This window comes from Trichoplusia ni, chromosome 18 (assembly GCF_003590095.1).
Source record: "Trichoplusia ni isolate ovarian cell line Hi5 chromosome 18, tn1, whole genome shotgun sequence".
Lineage (NCBI taxonomy): Eukaryota > Metazoa > Arthropoda > Insecta > Lepidoptera > Noctuidae > Trichoplusia > Trichoplusia ni.
Window position 1 is genome coordinate 4837298 of NC_039495.1, and position 26201 is coordinate 4863498.

Consider the following 26201-nt stretch of genomic DNA (forward strand, 5'->3'; position numbering starts at 1 on the left):
TATCGCGTATACAGCCAGACTAAACGATGAACTCATTGGACGAACTTTATTAGTTGTCTATGAAGATGTACATTGAAATTAGAATCGGGGTCGCTAAAGGTCGTCTAACAGGTAACTTTACGTTTCAAATTTTGAAACTACGTTTGTTGCGAAATTAGCAATGCATATCTAAATAAATAAGAATCAGTGTTTTGAATTGTCGAAAGATTATTCGCATTTATCGAATATTCAAAGGCGGATATAGAAGGATAAAAGCTATGCAAATATTCTTACCTGAAGGGATCCCGTGCATTATCCTCTCACAGTTGTACGCCCACTCAGATATGATTTCTCTCTCATTCATATTAAAGTCTTCACTCGTTTGGTCATAAAACGCGTCGAATCCCGTCGACATCTTCAGTTTGAGGAGTTGGATCAACGCTCCTGCTAGACAGACGGCAAACGAAGCTGAGCTGCCGGTACCAGCTCCGATAGTGAGCTCTGACCCTAACGAGATCTCCATCGACTTGACCGGGAGAGTGGTACTGCCGAATATTCCAGAAAAAACGTATAGGAAGCTGCGTAAGGAGTTCTTCTGATTGTTTTGTAATGCGTCGAAGTTTGGCCTGATTTGGTGCAAGAATTCATCCACCCTTCGCAAGTGACTTTCATGGTCTATTTTGTCGGGCAATCTCCAAGAGAATTTCCCTGTGATACCTGGTTCTAACTTAGGATGGAATAGAATTCTGACTGTTGGCTCTAGTGGTAGTGTTTCTTCTAGCCCGACGCAGGGCAGGTGGATGCGTATCGTCGGCTCCACATGGCAGTTTACTTCCTGCAATGGAAGCAATTACATTTATAATAATGATCAAGGTCGAGATGCATCTGTTGGTCAAACAGCTGAAGGTTCGTGACTTTCTCTCAAAGAGCAATGATTTCTTAATCTGTCAATTAAATTGTGTGAAATTGCAACTTAAGAACGTAATAAATATACGTATTGAGTGTTAAGTATCCTTAAAGTCACCTATGACGTCAATACAGTATAATAGGTGATTCTTTCTTAATATTCAGATACATATTTATATTTTCTTTCATATAATTAGCTACTATATACCTCATATTGTTTTTAAGTATATGCAATTGAACGACTACCCATTTATTTGACTAATTCTCTTACATATTCATTTTATTAGTATGTATAATAAATAGCGTTTAAGTAAATTAATATATTATACAAGTAATTGTCTGATTATTTATGAAGTTAAAGAATAAAGTATATTTTTTATATAGTTTATATTTTTTTTAATTTCGATATAAAGCACTGATGCAAATTTGTTTACATAGCAATTTCTTTCAGATTTGACTATTTGTTTCTTGGAAAAAGTACATTAATTCCATCCTATCTACTGATGTAGTATTTAATATATATCTGAATTTGGCTGAAACATAACTTTATAACTTAATTTGCCGATTTATATTCATTGTCAAATGAATTTGTTATTCTATATTTGTGGCATTTAGCATTGTGGGTGACACTAGAATATACATATTTGCCAATATCTTGCCTGCCTTGTCAAATTGTTATACTTTATGCCTTACCGTATACCTGAATAAAATAAGGAAATAAATAGTTACATCAAAATATGGAGATAACTTGCATTTTGTCAGTTTGTTGCAGCTCTGAGCATTCCCTAGTATTTTAAAACCTATGTAATCGTTTTACCTCCATCGAATACAATTTAATAAAGTGCATCTAAACTTAATTTTAACAGTCAACATAACATATTCGCTTTTAGCATTAGGCTTAAAGTTAGATAAGTTATTTAATAGACTGGTTTATTGAACCTACAAGTATAACATAACCGGCACTTGGCCGAAAAAGCTTTCGATACACTTTCTGCTTTACTTTTCTAATATTGTCGAAATTCATAGACCTGTCGCAGGTTTCCTATTATTCCAATCATTATTTTTGAAACGGCAGAATATTTTGCATCAATTTTTTCATCACTTATAGCTCTCTACGGCGATAAGTCCAATTGACGTACCAAATAAATTAACCAAGACTTAAATAACTTTAAGAAAAATATTTACACGAATAATGAATGACTTGTTGACAAAACAAAAGCTGATTTAATTAAGATATCATCTTCATTCTTTTACTTAACTTTTGTACTAACATTTTACTTGCCTTAGTCACAAACTTACTTACCAAACTGCTTTCTAAGAAACGAGATAGGGTATTACCAACTTAACCATGTTGGAACATTGGCAATATTGAAACACCGTTTATGGTTCCGGCTCAACATGTCATGGCGGTAACTAACGGATGCATAAGGAAATGTTCTTGTGCTTGAAGACGTTACTATTGCGTTTTAAAATATTGATACAACTAGTATAAGTAAGGTATTATCTTTCAGGATATGCCCGCATTGATTTTTATAAACTTTTTTTACTTTCTCCTAAGGAAAAGTTAAGACCATATTTTAAATCATTTGATTTTATTAAAATGTTACCTAAAATATCATTTTACTATTTATTTATTTTATTTAATTATTGGATAACAGATAAAATCTTTAAATTCTAAACTATGCGCAGATTTAATTTAATCATTGGGAGTGTAAAAATAAAATAAAAAAGGTACTAACTTACTAAATTAATAATTATGAACACATCTGTGGCTTCAAATCGCCAAAAACAGTAAGGTTGTTTTAGTTTTCAATAATTTTAATCTATTTACAATTTCCTAAGCACATTAAACTGTTTGCTTCAAAATTGCCAAGAATAGCAAGTGCTTTTTTTCCAATTTCCTAATTTTATTTACAAAAAAACCGACTGTTAACTACAGTTAATTAACAAAAATACAAATGTAGTACCTTAATAACGATGGAGCTCCTGAGTCCCAGGCTGACGGCCACCGCGGTCTTCCCGTACACCACCGAGTGCTCCCCATGCAGGATCACTTTACCCGGGGCCGACACACTTACTGTGTACAAATTATCTATTCCGTTCAACATTTTTGCAATTCTTTACACGCAAGGAACCAATAAAAACAACATATAATTTGTTCTACTTCATTATTATTTCCAAATTACATTTCAAGACTTCTGCGCGTTCCACTGTTCGACCGTTAGCGTCTTTTGCGTGAATGCGTGTATGCTCTTCAATTCTTCTTGAAGCACTGTGTTCACCAATCTGCGGAGCGAATTATTATACGTTAATAAGTATAATAGATCGATTGTTATTCAAATGGGGACGTTTGAACGTGTTTGTAAGTGATACGAATCTTGGTGAATACAAAAACCTTATTGTCATCTTATCGCGCGCACATTTACACTCTATTTTTTAGATTTTCACGCATTTCGTTGACATTTAACCTTTAGTATTTTTAGGTTTAGTTTAGAACTTGCGTCACCAGTCAGAGGTTACGTATTGTGCTTCTAAATGAATTGAAATGCGTCAAAACAAGGCTGTAACCGTGTGTAGCATAACCGAGTATATTCAAAATAAGGCGAATATTGAAGTTACCATGGAAAAAATGAATATGACAGTTGCAAAAGATTATGATTCATACAAAATATTTATACCTAGAAATAAATTGGACATTTTTATGGAACATGATTTTTGGCCGGAGGGTATAGCTTTTCGTCGTTTTGTAGATTTTAAATGGCGAACAAATGGCAGACATAACAAATTGAATTTAAACTTAAATAATCATAATGAATGTAGCCAAGTTAATTAGTTTTAATTGTAAAGGAGTGAGCCGCTCGAAAGAATGTGTCAGGCGAATTTGTAACTCAGCGGATGTCATAGCCTTGCAAGAGACTTGGCTCCTACCGCATGATATCCCTTGCTTGGGTAGTATAGACGACAGTTTTGCATACACCGGCAAGTCAGCAGTGGATACTTCGGCCGGTATACTGAGAGGCAGGCCATATGGGGGTGTGGCTTTACTTTGGAAGAAGGACGTGTTCCCAATAGCCACAGTCATCGAGTGTACCAGTGTGCGTTTATGTGCGGTGAAATTAGGCATAAATAATCGCTCTTTACTAGTATTTTCTGTATACATGCCTACAAACTCTATTGATAATTTATTAGAATTCACCGAAACTTTGTGCGAAATTAATGCAATTATCGAAAACAACAGTGTAGAGTCAGTGTACATGTTGGGGGACTTTAATGCCCACCCGGGTGAGCTATTTTATAATGAACTAAGTAGTTTTTGCATTGAACAGAGGTGGTCATGCGCGGATATAGAACTATTGCCACCAGAGTCGTATACGTTTGTCAGCGACGCGCACGGTTCGCGAAGATGGCTCGACCACTGCGTGCTGACGAGTGCCGCGCGGCTCTCTGTGTTAAATATTTCAATTTTGTATGATATTTATTGGTCAGACCATTACCCTGTCCTTATGGAGTGCAATTTAGATTTAGTTAAAGCCAAAGTTGTTTCAATTAGTTATAGTAAAAACAAGGTTATATGGGGAGACAGGGACAGTAGTCAAATTAAGAAATATATTAATATATGTAACTCACAGCTTAAGTTTATTGATTTTCCTGAGCAATGTAGTGAATGTGCAGATAGATTTTGTGATAACGTTAACCATAGAGTAATATTAGATAAAATGTACAATGATTTAGTTACAGTATTGACAGAAGCTTCAAAAGCGAGTAAACAATGTTGTTGTAAAATACACAAGCGTAAAAAGTATGTCACAGGATGGAACAAACATGTCAGAGATAGTCACGTTATTGCCAGGCGTTGTTACATAGATTGGTTAGCTAGTGGGAAACCGACTTCGGGAGAAAAATATAATGATATGTGTAATTCTAGAATTATATTTAAACAGAAATTAAAATGGTGTCAAAATAATGAACAACAGATTAAAATGGATAAAATTGCAGATCAACATAACAAGAAAGATTTTAAAAATTTTTGGAAGAATACAAATAGCTTAAATCCGAAGCCTGGCCATCCCGTGAGTGTTTCTGGCATTCATGAACCAACTGAAATAGCTGAAGCGTTTCGTCTTCAGTTAAAGATAGACTCCTTGTCTCCTACAGACACTCACAAGGACGTAAAGAGATGTAAAAGTGCGGAGTCGGATGTCGCTGTCAGGTTCACTAATAAGCAGGTGAAGAATGTTATCCGAGGTATGGTCAAAGGCAAGTCACCAGGTCATGATGGTCTAAGTATAGAACATCTAAAGTACGCAGGAGCTCATTTACCGCGGATTTTAACAATGTTTTTTAATCTCTGTATTAGCCATTCATACCTACCAGATCGGTTAATGCATACAGTTGTAATTCCCATAATTAAAAACAGGAGTGGAGATGCCTCGGATATATCAAATTACAGGCCGATATCTTTAGCCACAATAGTGGCCAAAGTATTGGACAGTCTGCTTGACCAGCACTTGAATAAACATATCAACCTCCACGACCAACAATTTGGCTTCCGGACAGGTTTGTCAACAGAGAGTGCTATCATGTGCCTCAAGGAGACTGTTCAGTACTACGTGACCAGAAAGACGCCGGTGTATGCTTGCTTTTTGGACCTGTCAAGGGCGTTCGACCTCGTTTCTTACAGAAAGTTATGGGAAAAGTTGGAAGATGAAACGTCTTGTAACCAGGAGGTTGTGTCCTTATTGAAACATTGGTACAACAATCAGACTAATGTAGTGAAATGGGCTGGGGCGTCATCAGCAGTGTACAGGTTGAATTGTGGAGTGAGACAGGGTGGCCTGACCTCACCCAGACTCTTCAACCTGTATATGAACGGACTTATTGGTGAGCTCAACAGTACCGGCGTCGGATGTCACATAGACGGTGTTTGTGTTAACAACATAAGCTACGCAGACGACATGGTACTGTTGAGCCCTTCAATGGCAGCGTTAAAAAAGTTAGTTAGAATATGTGAAGTGTATGCGGAGGCTCATGGACTGAAATACAATTCGAGAAAGAGTGAGATTATGATATTTAAGGCTAGCAACAAAAGTTATGCAACAGTTCCTGTCACCTTAAGTGGTAGCGAGTTGAAGCAAGTCTCGAATTTCAAGTATCTCGGTCACTGGGTCTCCGAGGACTTGAAGGATGATAAAGACTTGGAGAGGGAACGTAGGGCGCTGGCGGTCAGAAGCAATATGTTGGCCCGCAGGTTTCGGCGATGCAGTGATTCGGTAAAAGTGACTTTGTTTAAAGCCTATTGCCAGTCATTGTATACGTGTTCTCTGTGGGTAAACTATACGCGGATGACGTATAACGCCCTGCGTGTACAATACAACAATACATTTAGGACGCTGCTCAGGTTGCCGCGGTTCTGCAGTGCCTCGGGCATGTTTGCTGACGCGCACACTGATGGTTTTAATGCCATCATCAGAAAACGCAGTGCTTCACTTCTTCACCGAGTGCGGACTAGCACCAATAGCGTCCTAAACGTATTGACTGATAGGTGGGACTCTCAGTTGCTAAGACACTGGTTAAGCCTTCACACTGTGTTGTAATTTGTATTTTATTTTATTTCTTTGATGTTTTGTGTTACCTACTTTTTATATGGACCTGGTCTGAAATAAAGATTTATTATTTTATTATTATTATTATTATTAATTTTTCGATTTATTTTTCCTTTGTTCGTCGAGAGAGTGAATCGGTTGTAAACTGGCCCCAACAGGTGTGAATACAGACACGTAAGACTTTGTATAAACTTGTTTTTATTTCCTTTTTATTTTGTATTATAGTGTTTCATTTGTTCTATTATTATTTTTGTACAGTAAGGTTTTGTTTCACACTTGGTCAGATACTGGGAAGCCTCGCCACGTCACGTGACAGCTTCGCAAGTTGGTGACGATGTGTATGTCCTGAGCCTTGATAACTTGACAAAAGACAAACGCTTGCGGCTGTCACGTGACTCGGCGAGCGGAAACCTTATATAAGACTTAATTTGTATATTCGACATTTTCCATTAATTTCAAATGTATAAAATACATTTCTTTGTACTATTAAATATTCGACTGAATTTGCTTATGGATAAGAATAGATGTCTATATTGGACATATTGATTTATAAAATCCATACTAAGCTTTATAATTACGTTGATACATTTATATTATGTACTAAATTTTCACACCGTAATAATTTCCTAGAGTAGAGCGTCAGAGTTCTGTATTTTATTTGTGATATTGTGATGATAATTTTGTATAATGATTAAGAGTTTAATAACATGTTGTTAGAAGTTAAATTTTACAGGTGATTATTTAAAATACCCTCGCGGTGCGTTGACTTTGCTGTAGTTGCAATATCTGATACTAAGAGCAAAATGTCCACGTGGACGTGGTGGTTACGTCAATTTTTTTTATGGAACATGCTGTGAGACGTGCCTAGCGCGGGCTTCGCAACTAAATTTAGCGAGTATACATCAACAATATCATAGGAGATTACTAGAAAAATAATTCCAATACCATAGGTGTTGTTTAAATAAATGTTTTATACATGAGTATAATCAAATCAGTCGTGATTGTAATGTCGAGCGAGCCCGCGCGACCGCGTAACCGCTTCGTATATAATAACAAATGATTTTGTAATTATTCGTAACTGAGGGGATTGTTGTTAACTGCATATATTTTATATTGTAAACGAAAAAGCTCGGAGTAACGTGTAAGTACTGTCGAAGTGCAAAACTTGTTTGTGACCAATGAATATTGACACGATGTGAAATAAAGCATATTTAGTTTTATGAAGGACCTCTTTTATTTAACCTTTTTATCTTGATATCAAAATCTTCAGAACTTTATGGCTACTATAAGAGCCGCTATACACGGACTGCTTCAAGCAGACAGTGCCAGCATCTTTAAGCGGTCGCCGTTGCGTCATCTGCAGTTTCAATACAAAATAGTCATTCGCAATACACGAACTGCTCAAGCAGTTGCAACTGCTTCGGGCGGTTATAAATGGCAGCTACAAGCTGTTGACTCTGACTGCAGGAGCGGTCCGTGTATGTTGATCACTGGGCTACTGCTCGAGCGGCCAGTACCTATATGGCGGCTCCTAATGCGAAAGCAACTGTTGTCTATTCGAGAGTAAGCCGCTAAAGTAAATTACATAAAATGACAAATAAAAACTACCCGATCACCACCCAAGCTTATAGCGCGTTGGCGATTTTAGATTTCATTAATTGGAATCCAGGTTTCCTCACAATCGGTTCCTTAATCGTTAGTTAGCGGTCTCTTAGAAAAATGAGGAAAGTACACATTTAAAACTGAATGTCACATTGTTACTTTCGCTGCGGTGGGATCGAACCCCTATTGCATAAGAATTCATGCATAGAATCGCAAGACCTTCACATCAAACGGTATTGTGTAAAAAGTTTGCAATTATTTTACTAACGAAATTTGGTAGCAGGGCAGAGCATGTGCGAGCGATCCCGTGTCTCTGGCTCAGGCAGTTGAGAAGGTGTTTGAGTCGACGCGAGTCCGACATATTTCCACGCCGTGCCCTGCTTTGCCTTCTGGGACCTCTTTGAGCTTAGTACGTTACTTTACCGAGTTCACATTAGGTATGTATGACCTTCTGGAAGGCAATCGAACCCCCAATAAATTTCGGCGCACAGTAATATTTAATCTTGATACATCCACCGACACCACAACCAGCCTCGTTGGCATGTTGGAACATAGGTATGTATAAGACTTACCAAAAGCTGTGATAAGTCTGCAAATCTTTAATAAACTTGAAACGAACGGCCACACAGAATTACCACAACATAATTTATGATGAACAACTATTCTTAAATCTTAGTACAGGTGTTGAGTAAAATACAGCTTTTGACAGTGTCATTATTTATATTAACAAAGTTGCGGGTATTTGCCAGCTCTACACAAAAAAAAATTATTTATTTGGAAATTCATTTAATACCAGTTTCTGATAAACATCGATCTTTGTAGTACTTACAACTAATCAACATTGATATTAAATGCAGTTATTATCTAACATCATACAGAACACAAAACTAAGAAAATAAACAATATGGAATGAAAATAGGCTAGTTATCATTGTCAGAGAATACGAACTAAATTGTAATCGTATAGAATTACAAACAAACAATATTTTCTGCAGGCTTAGTCTAAACGTAAGTCTGTTAGTACATAAGGAAACTAAGTCTGACCTTTAATGATTTTCGTCTCCAAGATCACGACGTGATTTTCATCTTTTCCAATATAAACAGTAGAAAATTTAAAAGAATAATTAATTTTACCAAAAAATGAATCCGACTGATGACCGACAAATGTGTCAGATAGGTACTGAATGAATCACGTGAATCGCATCAGAAGTTTTGGAATAATCGATGTACATATATATAACAAAATACGAGCCGAATTGAAAACCCCCTCCTCTTTTAAGTTGGTTTAAATCGTCGAGAATTTGGTGACTATAGTTGTCTTATATACGAACAAACTTTCAATGTCAAATTAGGCACCTAATCATATGTTCAGTTACCTTATAAACGACGTTTCATACACGTTTACATACATTAAAACTGAATTACAAATAAATATGTGTTAAGCACTATTTATACTATATAGACAATTTACAGTGCGTATATAACCAAGTGCTTACATTTGAACTTTAATCGCGATTTTCGTTGACAGTAGTAACATCGTGTTTCATTTAATATAGCCCGAAGATTTATTTAGAACTATTTATTACAGACCAGTAATAGTATAGACAGATACTAACACGTTGACGCGCAGTTTATGACGGAGGATTATTGATTACGGCCATAGTGGGCTGTCTTGCAGCAACGACGTCATTTTGTAACTCATACAAAATAACATAGAAAGCTGTGGAATTTTCATTTAACAAATGTAACAGTCTGCTAAGGAATCAGCCCAGGATAGAGATTCGTGGAAGGATTCGGGGAAACCTTTGCCCAACATTGGGTTATATGAAAAAATACTTTAAATATTTACCTTTTTTAAAGAAGCGTAAACGTAGTGATAATATTTGCTAAGTTCTGTCTACGTTTATTGTCTGGTCTGTGGTGTTCTTCAATAAATAAGTACACAATTAACAAGTTGACTAAACTTTGACTAGTTAACGAATTACGTAATATTTACTAATTAATTACAATAATAAAATTAGGCCTAAAATTAGGAACAGTTTATACAATGAGCTAATTAAATTGTACAATAAAATGATGTTATTAAATGATGCTATTTTTAGTCACGCGTATTTATCGGGATTGCCCGACTAGTTTCAGACCCAACCGGAGTCCTTAATCATGAGCTGACGCGGCGGGATCGCGAGACAAATTGACGATATTGAAACAAGACCCCGCATTGCATCATTAAACAATGAATGAATGAATCCTCCTCACGATATAACATTACTATAAAAAAATATTCATGGACTATCAGCCACTAAAAGACAAATCTGATATATAGAAATTAAACTATTGTCAAATCTAACATCACGTGCGTCTTATGTAACAGATCTTACTATGAATACTGGTATTTCTTTGGTAATATCTAGAACTATCTAATAGCTTGAACAGGTTTAAAGCTTGAAGACGAAGCCAAAAATAGACATATTGTTCTTCTTGTTTCGGCTAGCTATAGAAAGTAAAATGAATTACGTATTTACCTTTGTTCCGTTATTCGATTTAAATAATTATTATTCTACGTTTTGGACTTGCCACTCCCATTGAGCACATTTAAGCGATCAATCAGCAATTGCAATGCCTAGGGTTATTTACAATAAAGAGGTATTTTAGAAGACCTACATTAAATTATTATCCATTTAGGCCAATTTTAGTAAACAAGGTACATCAACATCTCAATAATTAGAAACTACTTCCTAAATTGCGTAAAGCAAAATCGAATACTGCTTTTTTTTATTACAGTTTAAGAATGAGGTCCGTGTGTTCTCTATATGAATGTAAAACAATATTTGTAAAGGAATCTATTAAATGTGTTTTTGGATTCGAGTCCATAAATGCTTTATTTTTTGCTTAAAATATGAATTGTAAACAAATATTACTCCAGTAAAGCTTTCTCTAAATGCGTCGAGGTATTTTGTCTAAAGGAGGTACCAATTTGCTAATACTACATCATAGAATTGTAAATACTAAATTACTAAAAATGCAAATTAAAAGTCGCAAAATGATTGTATAATCATTAAACTTATCAATTATTTCGATCATATGTTATTTTAGGTAGGTAAAAAAGACAAAAAATACATTTGTGCGTAGATTAAGTAAATATTAGAATTAAGCCCAAAAGTGGGCGCTAAAATCCAAATAAGTACGAACCGAAGAATTTATAAGAATATATTTACGAAGAATATGGGGTATTTTTGCGACTTCTGACATAATCATATTACTACACTATCTTGGAAGAATTTCTATTCTTCAATCAATCAATCATATTTATTTGTGAACATAGGTAATAGAATACATGAAAGGTCTTAAAGTACATTTCATATGAACTCTATGTTCTTCATATTTCTGGGAGTCTACTTAAAATAACATTACTGCATTTGAGAAAGCGAGACGACACACTAAACGTCGTAGATCGGCAGCTCGCTTACACAACTACATATTTTTTCAATTTTGATAGTCGATGGTAGATAGCCCCAAGGTTTAGAAAATTACAAACTACTTTAATATATGTATAATTTCCATGACACATTCAAACCACTACGACACACAAAGGAAGATTTTGTACATTTCTTTTAAACTACATTAGGTCGATTCGTTATAACAATTACAATCCTACATTTAGCTTCGATATCATTGTTTTTGAGCTTGTATGGACTTTAACAACAAACGACAACACAAAATACTCTTCTACGGATAGTTCAACTCATTTGTGCACATAGCGCTATGTGTGCGTGCGATTGTTTACTGTGATTTTACTTTGTGTGACAGTGACACACAAATGAAAGTTGTAGTACAGTCGCCATCAGATATATCGTAGCAGACAAGGTGACGAAATACTTTTGAACAATTTCAAATGTCAATAATTTCCATTCGCTACAAGTTACCATTAATATCTGAACATTTATTACCTCATTAATATCTGAGCAGATGCTTGTCAATAATTTCTATACAAACTTCAAACCAAAAATATCTTAGCGACTGTACACAATGTCACTGTATGTTGACTAAGTTGCCCAGACATAGCGCCGTGTGCAAATATGAGTTGAATTGAATATAATTACTTTATAAGAGACTCTTTCATTGCAATTCTATGATATAAAAATACTGATTTTTCTTAAAGCCCCAGAAGTAGGCGTAAGAGATAAATATCAGAAGATCAACTCTTTAAACTTTTAGTTAATACATGTGAAAAATCTATTGGGCTTTGGAGAAATGAATAGATTAATGAATACTTGAGAGGCCCTTAAGTTATAACTTAACATTTTAATTTTAAAATCTTTTACAAGTCTCTTTCATTATAATTTTACAGATAAAACATTCTACAAAAATAATTCTTATTCCCTTAAAAAAAAACATAACTCGAAAAAATAACCATTACATTATTACAACGTGAGAATTAAATAAGTACACATCTTATCTATCTTCTATTACCGTAATTAAATTAGGCCCGAAAAATTGTGCATTTATTGAACAAGATTCAAGTTTAAAGAGTAGACCTTCTGCCTTTCCTATATAGTACCACATTCTAGAACGATTCATACATACCCTACCTGCAGTACATTGCTATGTTTCCTCTTATAGTCCATGACCATGCTGAGCACGCGATTCCGAACCTGGTCGAGTGCTTTGTACATGTCTGCTGTGAACGGTTCGAAGTCTTGGTACTTCTTCTTGCGTCTGTATATACCTTCCTTGTTTGCCATTGCGCAGTTCATTGCGGTCTGAAAATGTTGATAAAATTTTATTCACAAGAGGACAAGATATTTTAAGGGTAAGAAAAATTGCACAGACCATTAACATTTAACATCGTCCGAAAACTGGCATTTGGGTCTAGTGGTTAGTAGCCCTGACTGCTACGCAAGAGGTTCTGGGTTCGTTTCCCACCCAGAACAAGTGGTTGCGTGATGAGAACAATGATTTGTTTTGTGTCTTAGTGTGTATGTTACATATGAAGATTAGATAACACCCAGACTTAATGTATTTCGAAATATATAAGTACCTCTATCAGATGTATAGCACTCATAATACAATCTTTGCTTAGTTTGCAACTAGATGGCGTTGAGTTAAAGCTGTAGAATGTAAGAAAGTATGTCTGTCTTCTACTTTTTTCTCGATTAAACAATCTTTCTTTCTCTTTCCCGAAGCAGAAGATGACATTTCTAATTAAATTTAATTTGAACTAACCTCAGTAACATTATAGCTCAAGAAGTCGAGTATCCCCTGCAGCGTGTTCCGAGTGTCACGTACCAGGATCTCATAGAACACGATGTGCAGCGGGCCGGGGAAGCGCGTCAACCACATCTGGTTGAGCGACTCCCACGCCGTCAGCTGAGTCGACACGTACGTCGCCCAATCTGATAACATTATCATATAAAGTGAATCACGAAGACTGCACGGATAGGCGAGTGGTTGAGGTCACCAAGCCAAACCCAGTCATTACGACGTGTCGCGGGTTCGATCCCCGCGTAGTACAAGCGTTTGTGTGATCCACGAATGCTTGTTCTGAGTCTGAGTGTCTTTGAGAGTTGGATGACGTAATCTAGGAATCACTTAACTCATCCTGAGTTGAGGATAGGATAGGATGTAACGGTCAAGTAACAGAAAATAATGAAACGATGTGCCGAAATTAACCAAACGAAAGCTATTTCAAACACAATACAGCGCGCAGATAATGCTATTTCTATATCTCTATAAATACTGATCAAAAGGCTATCAATGGCTTAATATATTGATTTTATCGCATAATTTATGAAGAAAAATATTACGTCAAATAGTAGTTTACCTGATTTCTTATTTTCATGAGACTTCTTTTTAAAAGCTGATTTTGGCGCTGTCCCTATGTGTCCTCTATGCAGTCTATGGAAATCAGCCTAAAATTATCACATTTGGGTTTAAATGATAAATAATGAAAGAGTTATATAAGTATACATAAATACTGTTTAAAGAATACACATATACATAACTAGCATTAAATTAGAATAACTTAAATGCAATTTTGATTAAAAACTTTACAGTTAAATTAAAAAAAAATTGTTAGTGGCCATTTAAAACAAATAAAAGCAAAACAATAATTACCAATAGCCTCTTCACTGGCTCTGTTGCCCTGGTAAGGGCATGTTTGAAGCAATGTGAGTGTGTGAGTGAAAGTGCAACTAATTGTTAAAAACAAGGCATTTCATTCAATATTGTACAGCGGCAAACAAACTGAAAATGTACACAAAACAGGAAAAAGCCATGTTAAAAATATTTTACGAAATTAATTCACATACAAACTAAATCTAAAAATAATTTTGTTATTGTGAAGCTGAATTTATGAACACTTATTCTGCTTTTAAAGGCATCTATGTAGCTGTATTCATTCTTGTTTTAAATCATGTACTTTTTTTGTTGGGAATATAATATTTTGAGATTCACAATTTAAATAACATTATTCTCGATTCAAAACAAATGCTAGCACATGACCAATGGTGCTAATGAAACAGACCTTGACTTGCTTACATGCAAAACTATACAGGCGAGGTCATATGCCAAAATTAAAACAACATGGCCATGATGGCTAGAAACTTTATGTAACAGAGTAATTTAGAAACTTAACCAGGATTAATGATAACTAATGAGATTTAAGTACATGGGGATCTAAGTCCAATAATAGTGATATTATTTTTTTATGTACAGAAATATTTTTACCTACATGTAACTCCTAAAAACTGTTCCTTATTAAGAATACTGATATTTATCTCAGTTTATGAAACAATTTCATAATAAAATTAAAACATTATATGTAAATACTTCACAAATAAATTTAAACTAAAATCTTAACCCTTACCAGTATAGCATCTCTGGGGTTTCTAATTAGTAAGACAGCAGATTTAAACTTGTCAGAATCACTTGGTATTGCATGGGTCTTCACTACAAGAACTGATCCGTCCGTCACATTCTCAGCAGGAAACCCATGCACTCTGAGTCCGTAATCCATGTATATTGAGCCTGTTACTACACCTGTAAATGGTTTGTATCTTTAAACATTGATATTTTCTGTTATAAGCATACAATGGTGAATCAGATTTGAATTTAATATGTCTGCAATGGGATGTAAAACTATTAGTGAATAGAGGGCAGGGAAGCAAATACAATTAAGTAAATTGAGTTACTCCATTCTTGATTAGTTATTTTTTCTTATAAACGAATGTTTACCCGTAACTTGTTGCAAGAGATATCGTAGCCATGTGTTGCCACTGCCCGGGTAGGACGCCAGGGCGACCACGTCCGGAGACGGAGGATTCCGCCATCGCAACTCACTGCACCAGTTCACAGGCGGGTCGTGTCGAAACGCGAAGCTATTCATATACCCGCCGCCATAATACCCACCCCGAGACCCGTGCAAAGGGTTCAACATAAACAAAATTATCGAAAAATATAACAGCACTACCGCTGCCGCAATCAAAAACATCGACCTCCGAGACATCTTAGACAAAATTTATGCTATGCTATTTTGATTAAGTCAATTTTTTTATTCATGTTTTCTTATTATTGTAAAACAAATTCGTGTTTTGATATTGCTATCATCTTGCCACTGTTTATTTACATGGACGTTTTTAACTTGAACCGATTCCAGTTCACTATGTATTTATTTCACATTCTGTTATTAATAACTGTTTTTGTTTTTTAAAATATAAATTATTAACAATTTCGATCGACTAAACTGCAGTTTAAAATTGACAGCAATATAATAAATTTGACAGCGCAGTCCATACAGTCAATCAATAACCAACAAGAAGCAACAAATGGATAAATGTTGCTACAGTGAAATTAATCAATCGATTTAAAGAACTCAAATCGAACGATATCGAAAAACTGACTAAATACTTTTAAGATTCCTATTGCCTTCTTATTGGATTTCAATGATTTTGTAACACATTGAAAAATATTCTTGACAGCAAATGATTCTGTTTAAATTGTAAAGACGCTTAATATAAGTTAGCTCAATCGTTTTAAAGTAGGGTAAAGTACATTTTTATGTTTTTAGGGGCCTATTATAACGACTTAATGAGTAAAAAAAAAACATTAAAAATGTAGGTAAATAGACATTTATTATTATTTAAACAAGTCATTGTGATAAATTTGTAAACCTGAGTTTTCTTAGTAATGTGTGGCAATTATCTATATTTCCTGTACATATTTCTAAATACATTTGCAGTGGTAGAACTCGTGGCGAATTTATTTGTAAAAGTATCTTTCTTGCAGTTACTAAGTCACCTCTTAAGATGTGACACACTGCTGCTTTCGCCCACACACTCACTGCAATCATATCTTTCATTTGATTTGGCAATACTGACACTAGATCATGTATCATCGGTGGGTTTAGATGTTCCACTGCATCTGCTATTCGGTCCAAGTTTATGAGTGCCTCGGCTGCATAAATATGTGCCCATGCTTTATGGCAACTTGATGGCTCTGGCTGATTTAACAATTCATTTGCACTCATGAGGGCTGACAGTGGATCCTGTAGATGTAATAACACATAACTCTGGAGAACTAATGTAGAATTTTTCAGATCACATCTCTGTTTCCAGTTAATAGGTGGGCCTGGTGGAGCTTGAATAATAGGCACAGTAGCATCAGCAGGCAATTCCTGGTTAGGTAGTAATGTTATAGCATTTCTTAAACATAGTGCTGCAAACTCTAATGATAGTGATGGGATGGCAAATGATTCTCCTGATGTTGAATATTTATCTTTTCCTTCTTTTGACAACAAGATGCGGGTGTGTGGTCCACTGCCTAATTTCTTAACTGTATACTGTTGTGCTTCTTCACTACAACACTTTTTAACACAACATTCTGCTAAGTGCAGCCAGATTCTAGGGTTGTTTGGATAGTGACGAGCAGCTTCAACTAAACACTCAAAAGCACCTTCAGAATTGTTAGCTGCCAGTAATGCTAGGCCCAAGTTAAACACATAAAGAGGTCTGTCTCTACATGCTATCAATTTCTCACTGTCCTCACATTCCATAGCTTTAAAATGTTCCTTTACAGCATGCTGAAAATATTTTGATGCTAGAAATGGCTTTTTTATAGACAAATAAATTACACCAAGGTTATTATTTATGGCTGCCCATATGTCTTCCCCTTGAGTCTTCAAGTCATAATTATACTTCAGTGTTTTGTATTGTCCTAGGGTTGTTGCTGCCTCTTTAACATCTCCATTTAGGTATTGCTGTTGTGCTATAATAAATACATTTTCTATTGAGTCAGGTTTAAGATTTAACTTTATTTTCTGTCCTAGTAACAACTGGGCTCTACTCACAAGCCTTTCAAACAGCTCACTTACTTCATTATTAGATTTGAGTGGCTCGCCATGAACTTTAGCAACTTCCAAAGTTTTCTCATAGGTCCGTCTACAGAGAGTAGCTTCTAGGAGCAGTAAGACTATTTGCTGAAATAGTTTATTGTCCTTAACATTCTTAGAAGCCAGTAACCGCTCTAGTATAACCGTACACTGGTAGTAATATCTCGAATGGTACAATAACACAGCATAGTTGTACAACAAGAATGGGGAGCTGAGGTCTTTCGTGTCGATTTCCGCAAATGCGAGGCCTGTTAACTGTGCAACGTTCTTTTTTAACTTGTCCACGTTCTTCATGTCACTGATCATGAACTCGACCACTGCTTTATTATGCTGCACTCGCTTATTGCTACTTCCAATCAGATTTTCCAACTCATTGAGGTGCTGCAACGCTCCTGTATAGTCCTTTTTTACATAACATTCATGTGCCAGAATGACTGGTTCGTCCTTTGTGTTAGCCATTGTAGTTTAATGAAATCTCCCCAAAATACCTGCGAAGAAGGTTATTTTTTAAAATTTGTTTACGAAAATAGGTCAATTCTTCCAATATTGTGAGCTGTGATTATTTGGCGATGACATAAATGAGTGAACGAAATGAACTTGACCGAAGTGAAGGAGTAAAATTCTAACTAGACCAACACCAAAGCTTTTGAGTTCATAACTTTTTAATGTGTACGTATCTAGTAGAGCATAAAAAAATAAATAATCACATAATAATCAACAAAAATAATTTAAAGTTAAATTGACTTTATTTGTTCTTTCTACCCTACTCTAAAAATACTGTGTTTATTTGGCACTAACCAAGAAATAATTATGACCACTTTAACTTTGTTTCCAATAATATCAAATCCTCAAACACTCCTCAATTAAAGAGACCTGCAAAAACTCACCGTTAAAACGCTTTGTTGAAAACATAAAGTTGAGAATTATAATGATTAATTAATGTTTATCTATTATAACAGGTTATATCGAATCAAACTCCACACTGTACTTAAATTACACTGTTTATTTTTCCAATCGATATTGTTTTACACAAGTTATAACACCTAGGTGATATTAATCAACAGTACTTTTTAATAACTCTCCGCACTATTCAAAAATAATATCAATCCCGCCCAAAAATTAGTTGACCCGCCAACAGCCAACAAAAACGTTCCGTCATCGGAAAGTAGTCAAATTAACATCTTTCAATCTTTATAATTCGTATTAAAAATAAATAAAACCTTACAGTAGTCAAATTAACATCTTTCAATCTTTATAATTTGTATTAAAAATAAATAAAACCTTACAGTAGTCAAATTAACAACTTTCAATCTTTATAATTCGTATTAAAAATAAATAAAACCTTACACTCGACCATCCTGATGACGTGTATGGCCCCATGCACGCCACCGTTGAAAACCTTACACACGGCCGGTTGTCTCATTCGTATGGAAAATTTGAAGACAGTATTTTCCTATCAATACTAACCTAATATAGAGAATTTAGCTTTTTTTTTGTGAATTACACTCTAAACATAACATACGTTGCACTTAGTATAGAATCAGGTATTACTTGGCAGCTAAACAATAAAATAACAAACGAGTACATATCTAAGCAATCAATATTTAAAATCCATGCATTGTAAAATAACCTCGAACCCATCCATTCTCGAGGGTATAATATCTTAATTAAATCTTAGTACCTTTAATGAACCAATCAAAATCATAAATTGACCACAGGCATCAGGTAGCGAACCCATCCATTCTCGCTTCTGATCACCCATGAATCAATTCAACATCGTATCGGAATCAAGTTGCGAACCCATCCATTCTCGCACTTGACCTGAAACAATTCATTATCATTTTGTAGCAAAATCAATAGCAAAATCTTAAACAATTGAAGTCTATCTGTGATAAATCTAAGAAGAGTTCTGCGTTTCATCATCACTTTTGTCATCCATAATCTCCATCTCGTTGTCGTCATCATCAAGCTCTAACGAAACAATGTGTATCCATGGCTGCATCCTATCTGAGGCTACCGTAGTCTTACGTTTACTTCTCATCCCCTCAAAACCAGGAATAGGGGCAACTTTATAGCGATCGTGTCCTAGAATTTTCACAACTCTGAATGGGCCCTCATATGTAGGTAAAAGCTTCGAACTCTTGCCATTATTTTGAAAATTGGTTTTGGTTATTTTTACTAAATCACCTTTATTATAGGTACGTGCCGATTTTCGGCCTTTGTCATAATATTGCTTTTGTTTGTCTTGTTCTTGGTCGATTCTATTTTTGACTTCCTCTCGAATGTCGGATATATCGTAATGTTCCTGACTTAAATCTATTATTTCGTTGAGTGAAGGATTATTCTCACTGTTCATTTTCAACCCGAACATCACCTCAGCTGGAGACCTACCTATTGTTTTTTGTAATGTATTGTTTAAGCCCCATTGTATCTTTCCTAACTTATTGTCCCAGTCTTTCTCACCGTCTTTCAGATTTTGTGCGGTTAGGGAGTCTAATATAGTGCGATTGTACCTTTCAACCTGTCCGTTAGCTCTAGGGCTCGCCACCGCGTTTAAAATATGTTTGATACCCCTGTCTAAACAGAATCTTTTGAAAGAGTGCGCGGTAAAACAACTTCCACGATCACTTACTAACCTATCAGGGGACCTGAAGGTATCGAATATGTCTTCAAGAACTTTGATCACACTCAAGGTTTTGGTATTTCGGACTGCTTTTATGAATACAAATTTAGTAAAAGAGTCAACGACCACTAATATATGAGTGTTGCCCCTTTTGGACTTTACGAATGGTCCGATATGATCAATATGCACGGTATGAAAAGGGATTGCAACTTTGATGATGGGGTGTAATAACCCCTCGCGAGTGGTTGCGGTTTTCTTCGCATACGCACATTCAATACAAGATCCTACGTATTTTTTTACGAACCGCGACATTTTAGAGAACCAATATCGACTTTTCATACGGTCTAAGGTCTTTTCATAACCAACATGCCCTATGTCATCGTGGTTCATCTTGCAAATCTGCCACCTCGCACCCTTTGGTACTACCCACCTAATATTCGTTTTATCCCCGTTCAAGTATTTGTAGAGCTTATTGTCCCGGATGATATAATTGTCCTTAACATACTCGAGTCCCTTCGCATCTAGGTCACTATTAACAATGTCACGTATCCTAGCCAACTCTGTGTCACCTAGCTGTAAAGTAAGAAGCCAGTCCGCATCAGTGATTGCTAATATGGAAGGACACTGACCAGTACTTTGTAAAACAGCATCATCTACTGGGTTTCTTGACAACGCATCCGCATGTGCCATTTTTACACCAGCTCGATACTCTACGATACAATCGAATTCTTGTAGAGATAGCCACCATCGAGCTATCCGGGGTACAAGGTCACGTTTGAGAAATGTGGAACGTAGAGCACTACAGTCAGTGACAATCTTGAACTCTTTACCTATCAAGAAGACTCGAAACTTCCTCAGAGCACAAACTACGGCAAGCGTTTCAAGCTCATACGAGTGGAAGTTCTTTTCCTCCGGAGTTGTCTGTCGACTGTAGTAAGCAACTGGTCTCAACGCTTCTGCACTAGCTGAACGCTGTAATAAGATTGCCCCGATTCCAATCCTACTGGCGTCCGTGTGCAGCTCAGTCTCCGCATGACGATCGTAAATAGCAAGGACCGGTCTGTTAACTAACATATCCTTAAGTGCCTCGAAAGCCTCTTCTTGATTGACCTCCCACTCCCACTTAGCGTCCTTTTTCAGTAGCTTGGTAAGGGGAAAAGCCAACTCAGCAAATCCTCGAATGAATTTTCTAAAATAGCTAACCAGACCTATGAACTGACGTACTGCATGAACGTTTTGAGGCCTGGGAAAGTTGGATACAGATCGAATTTTGGCCTCACCCGGTCGCATTCCTGAGGAGCTAATTTCGTAACCTAAGTAGTCTATTTGATTTTGCAGAAAACTACACTTGGACAAATTCAACTTGAGATTGGCATCAGTTAAGAGCTGTAACACTTCTTCAAGTCTTAATAGAACTTCATCAGAATTGCTCCCATAAATTAGTAAATCATCAATATAAACGGTAGCTTTGTCAAATCTCGCTGGACCCAATACGCGGTTCATCATTCTCTGGAAGACGGCCGGCGCGTTGGCCAAACCAAACGGTACACGATTAAACTCGTATTGTCCGTCTGGCGTGACAAACGCTGTGAGGTGTCTGTGCTGTTCGGCAATGGGAACTTGGTAATAGCCTGACATTAAATCTAACGTAATGAACCACGCTTGACCAGATAAACGAGAAATCTCATCTTCAATGATTGGTAATGGATACCGTTCCTTGACAGTCACCGAGTTGAGCATCCTATAGTCAACACACATACGAGTCTTGCCGTCTCTCTTGCGAACAAGGATAATGGGGCTGGCATAATTCGATACAGATTCTCTAATGATTCCCGCATCTAACATCTCGTCTATCATACCGCGGACCTGCTCACGTTCGTGATGTGAGAGCCGGTAAGGCCGGTATACCACGGGACGATCGCTATTAAGTTCGATCTGCATTTCTGTGACATCAGTACACCCTAGGTCCTTAAGGTCGAAAGCAAAACAATGTTCATATCGCTGAAGTAACTCTAAAAGTTTGGTTCGATCTTGCTGAGACGCTAAATCCCCACATTTTATTTGACATTGTTCAATTTTTCTAACGCAATGAAATTCCGCGGCGACGGGAGTATCTGATGAAGACACTGCCCCATTAAAATCTACAACATTTACCTTAGCAGCTCGAGCAAATACAGAAGCTTTCCGCAGCGAACAAGGGATAGAACAGGGCATAATCATAGCGTTCAAAATACCGTCTCTAGCCTGATAGACACCACCTAGTACGACATACTGTTCGCTTGGTTTCCCTACAATTTTCGTATCCAATAATATGTTGCCACTAAATTTAGTCTCCATTGCAGCCCGTACACTTGTGATTCCATACAATGTACTATGCCCTACAAAACTAACCTGTTCTAGACGAACTTCATCATCAATGGAACAATGAGATGGTATTTCGGTGGCAAGGTTAAAGAACTGCAACTTAGTCGCATCCTTAAATACCACAATATGAGGCTGCTCCGAAAACGTTTGGCCAATGAGCATCGGTTTTTCGAGTAAGCAGTCGTCCACAATCTTACACACCACAACAGCATCTACGTCATCGATCGATAACTTAAGTGACACTGAACCTAAGGACTGAACAATTCCATTTCCGAAACCTTTCATCATTGATGGTATTCCGTCATGTTCGACTCCTAATTTGCCAAAACTAGTTTCTCTGATTAAAGAAACCTCACTGCCTAAATCTACGAACGCTTCCAGAAAAAAGCCATTGACTAGTACGCGTTTTATGTACTTGGCACTAGGATTCGAATTTGATATGCACATTGTTTTCGGTACATTATTTAGTTTTGTAGTTGAATTTTCGGGTTTTGATTGACAACTTTCAGTTTTGTGTCCTATTTTGTGACAGGTATTACATTTGAGTATTGGCTTGGGGCAGTTCAGGTAAGGGTGCCCTTTCTCCTTACAATTGTAACAAAACAACGAACTATTACCGCCTGCCGTACTGTTAGTTCTATTTTGTTGATTAGTGTCAGCTGAACTAGAGTGGTCAGAGGTTTTGTTTCTAACAGTATTTTGATTGAAGTTGTCCTTATTGCTTAGTAAAAACTGTAGAAGTTGGTCAGGTTCTGAGCATCGCAAAGCTAAGGCACTAGATTTGGCCGTCCTATCTGTGAGACCATGGATGATACAGTCGACGGCACGTTTACCACTGATTTCACACTGATTGAGTAGGGCAAGTTTCTCATAAAAATAATTTTCAATTGGTTCACTAAACCTACTCCTCCGTCTCAACATGTCCTCCAAGGACTGGCCATAATTTTGTTCGCACGGGAAAGCTTTCAATAGTTTATCTTGCCACTCTGTCCATGAATAAAGAATTGTAGTTAGACTTTGGTACCAAGTTTTGGCCAGTCCTTGCAGTTTCTGCATGGAGAAATGGATTGTAGTTCTTTCGTCCCAGCCGTAAACAGAAGCACATTCATTCACCTTTTTTAACCATACGTCCATTCTTTGATTTTTTGTGGAAGGATCAAATTCCGGTAAGATATTTTTATAGTCAAGTTTATTGTTTAAATGTGCTTTCTGTTCAAACGACTGTGACGATTTATCATTTTTAAATGACTGAATTATTTTGTAAATATCTCTAGTACTGAAGGAAGGGCTACATGACCTTGAACGTCGCCCCACGCTAGCGTCGCGGCCTTGTTGATCCCGCTGCTGGTGTCGCGAAGGCCTCCTGTCGCTCTGCCGCGGCTCGTAGTCGGCATCGTGCTGACGACGCTCGTAATCGTCGCGGCGCAATTCGCGACGCACGGAGTCTTCGCGCCGCCATCCGCGTCGCTCGGAGTCACCACGCTGTTCACGATGGTCGGAGTTGGCACGCGGACTGCGATGAGACATCCGCAGCTGCTGCTTGGTACGACTCATCCGTAGTTCTGCGTCACGCTCCCCTTGAAGCACGTGTTCCATGCGATGAAGTCGCTGTCGCTGTCGCTCCAAATCTTGTTCTCGCTCCCTCAGCGATCGATTTCCGCTACTACGACGGCTACGGCTGCGTGAGCGCCTCACACCGCTCTGCTCACGATGAGGCGTTGTTAGACGCCGATGATCATCTTTACGGCCCTTGGAAAGATCCATCCTTTCTGCAACTCACAACAATTTACGGTTTTATTTTCGTACATTATATTTACCACACCATGTTGTATTTATAATTTGTGCTAATAAATGCTAAAGGTGTTTGAGAAATTTCAATTTACACATACCATCCTTAATATTAGGACTAGGGTGGTTACTATTATGAAAGAAGGTGATAAATTTACTGCTAATTATACCGGATAAACCGCCCCGTGAGGTATGAATACATTGGAAAATTTAATTTATTTCATTGTGACCTTCTACCACTCATATATATATAATTAGGTGACAATCATGTTCTATGTTTAAAATTAATTAGATCAACCAAACAACAAAAAACTTTTCAGCTTTATAATATTAGTGTAGATCCTCGATAATATAAAAACAAATTCCAACAAATCTATTTTTTTTATATATATCACACTATTTATTTGCTATTTACAGTTTTTGACTATGGATACTTACGCAGTTTTACGCCGGTGATCCCACTTCTGAGATATAACAGGTTATATCGAATCAAACTCCACACTGTACTTAAATTACACTGTTTATTTTTCCAATCGATATTGTTTTACACAAGTTATAACACCTAGGTGATATTAATCAACAGTACTTTTTAATAACTCTCCGCACTATTCAAAAATAATATCAATCCCGCCCAAAAATTAGTTGACCCGCCAACAGCCAACAAAAACGTTCCGTCATCGGAAAGTAGTCAAATTAACATCTTTCAATCTTTATAATTCGTATTAAAAATAAATAAAACCTTACAGTAGTCAAATTAACATCTTTCAATCTTTATAATTTGTATTAAAAATAAATAAAACCTTACAGTAGTCAAATTAACAACTTTCAATCTTTATAATTCGTATTAAAAATAAATAAAACCTTACACTATTAAAATAAAGGAAAATCAAATTCAACTTAAAATTGAAAGTGTCAATTTAAAATCCTCCAAGTTATTTAAAACTATTACTTTAAATCATATTCAAGGATATTATCCTACTGTAATAGAAAGTAAAGATGGAAATGTTAAGATTGCTCATCAGGATTACAAACCTGACTTGAAAACGGCAGTCTTATGACACTACATTCCATGTTGTCAGTAAATAACACAAATTAAAAGGAAATTAGGCTTTTATTTGTTACATACTTCAGAATATTATAAATCAGGATGTATATGTCCTTTAATCTTTTTAGTTGACCGCTCTGCTGGCCGCACACACAAAAGTTTCCCAAATAATGTAATTTTACATTTATTTAAATCCATTTGAAACACACAGTCTCTTTTTGGTATAGTGCTAGTTATGTTATTTTCTGATACAATTTTAAATGTATTCCTAGTATCCATTATACAAATACCACTTTTATCAACTAAACTAGGGCATTTAGACCTTGTAACTTTTAAAAAACTTCCATGAAAATCGGCTCTATATAGCGTCTGTGTGAAGTTTTCCCATGCTTTACTTGTGGGGTCAGGTATAGAGTTATCTAATTCTAGCACTTCACTGATATATTGCAGCCATATTTTATTTAGTGGTAGAACCTCTTTGTATTGTACTCCTTTCCTTGGTATTGCATAAAAACCTAGCTCCTTCTTCTCAGCTCTTGTTAGACAGCGAACTTTTTTCTTTGAAGCTCTTCTCTTTTGATCTTTACTCCGTTTTTTAGCAAGCACAAAATCCTTTTTCAATTCCTTGTCGATATTTGAAAGTCCTGACTTAGCAACATTGGCATTTAAAAAGCCAACTATTGCCTCAGCGGCTCCTTTCTTGAAATTTTCTTCTGATGACATTTTAAGACAGTATTCTAAACAATAATGTAGAATTAAATTGGCGTGTTTATATAGATACTCAACATCCTCATGTAAATTTTGGGCAGTTGTCAAAATCAGACGAGTTGCCGTCAGTACCAAAACTTCAACGTTTATCGTTTTTGAACGAATAAAATGATAGTTACACTCAATCGTCAATGGAATT

General features: G+C 36.3%; 5 protein-coding genes across 6 annotated transcripts; all 5 read right to left on the reverse strand.

The window, feature by feature from the left end:
* Positions 1-195: 195 nt before the first annotated feature.
* On the reverse strand, positions 196-3208 carry LOC113503035 (mevalonate kinase-like). The gene is made up of 2 exons (XM_026884828.1): positions 2853-3208; positions 196-814 (listed from the first exon to the last, which is right to left on the reverse strand). The coding sequence occupies exons 1-2, from the start codon at positions 2991-2993 to the stop codon at positions 218-220; spliced, it is 738 nt and encodes a 245-aa protein (XP_026740629.1). The 5' UTR covers positions 2994-3208; the 3' UTR covers positions 196-217.
* A 5651-nt stretch (positions 3209-8859) lies between these two features.
* LOC113503034 (WSCD family member AAEL009094) lies at positions 8860-15857 on the reverse strand. The gene is made up of 5 exons (XM_026884827.1): positions 15323-15857; positions 14955-15127; positions 13911-13998; positions 13313-13482; positions 8860-12849 (listed from the first exon to the last, which is right to left on the reverse strand). Exons 1-5 carry the CDS (start codon positions 15591-15593, stop codon positions 12664-12666), a joined length of 888 nt encoding a protein of 295 aa, XP_026740628.1. The 5' UTR covers positions 15594-15857; the 3' UTR covers positions 8860-12663.
* Positions 15858-16199: 342 nt separating this feature from the next.
* LOC113503030 (CCR4-NOT transcription complex subunit 10) lies at positions 16200-18085 on the reverse strand. 2 transcript variants are annotated; one of them, XM_026884823.1, is made up of 2 exons: positions 17457-18085; positions 17243-17350 (listed from the first exon to the last, which is right to left on the reverse strand). In XM_026884823.1, exons 1-2 carry the CDS (start codon positions 17931-17933, stop codon positions 17333-17335), a joined length of 495 nt encoding a protein of 164 aa, XP_026740624.1. In that variant the 5' UTR covers positions 17934-18085; the 3' UTR covers positions 17243-17332. The 2 variants fall into 2 exon arrangements, with proteins under 2 accessions (XP_026740623.1, XP_026740624.1); XM_026884822.1 differs by having other exon boundaries at positions 16200-18081.
* A 4840-nt stretch (positions 18086-22925) lies between these two features.
* LOC113503131 lies at positions 22926-24987 on the reverse strand. Its single transcript, XM_026884950.1, has 3 exons — positions 24688-24987; positions 23001-24230; positions 22926-22963 (listed from the first exon to the last, which is right to left on the reverse strand). The coding sequence occupies exons 2-3, from the start codon at positions 24223-24225 to the stop codon at positions 22926-22928; spliced, it is 1263 nt and encodes a 420-aa protein (XP_026740751.1). The 5' UTR covers positions 24226-24230; positions 24688-24987.
* Positions 24988-25341: 354 nt separating this feature from the next.
* On the reverse strand, positions 25342-26194 carry LOC113502912 (ribonuclease P protein subunit p29). Its single transcript, XM_026884664.1, has one exon. The coding sequence runs from the start codon at positions 26015-26017 to the stop codon at positions 25385-25387; it is 633 nt and encodes a 210-aa protein (XP_026740465.1). The 5' UTR covers positions 26018-26194; the 3' UTR covers positions 25342-25384.
* Between the last annotated feature and the right edge of the window lie 7 nt (positions 26195-26201).

Coding starts and splice junctions, on each gene's coding strand:
- LOC113503035 (XM_026884828.1), bottom strand. CDS start 2,993: ATGTTGAACGGAATAGATAATTTGTACACAGTAAGTGTGTCGGCCCCG. Junction 815..2,852: donor GGAGCTCCATCGTTATTAAG/GTACTACATTTG, acceptor CTTCCATTGCAG/GAAGTAAACTGCCATGTGGA.
- LOC113503034 (XM_026884827.1), bottom strand. CDS start 15,593: ATGTCTCGGAGGTCGATGTTTTTGATTGCGGCAGCGGTAGTGCTGTTA. Junction 15,128..15,322: donor TCTCTTGCAACAAGTTACGG/GTAAACATTCGT, acceptor AACCATTTACAG/GTGTAGTAACAGGCTCAATA. Junction 13,999..14,954: donor ACCCCAGAGATGCTATACTG/GTAAGGGTTAAG, acceptor TGATAATTTTAG/GCTGATTTCCATAGACTGCA.
- LOC113503030 (XM_026884822.1), bottom strand. CDS start 17,933: ATGGCTAACACAAAGGACGAACCAGTCATTCTGGCACATGAATGTTAT.
- LOC113503131 (XM_026884950.1), bottom strand. CDS start 24,225: ATGGATCTTTCCAAGGGCCGTAAAGATGATCATCGGCGTCTAACAACG. Junction 22,964..23,000: donor CCCCAAGCCAATACTCAAAT/GTAATACCTGTC, acceptor CAAAACTGAAAG/TTGTCAATCAAAACCCGAAA.
- LOC113502912 (XM_026884664.1), bottom strand. CDS start 26,017: ATGTCATCAGAAGAAAATTTCAAGAAAGGAGCCGCTGAGGCAATAGTT.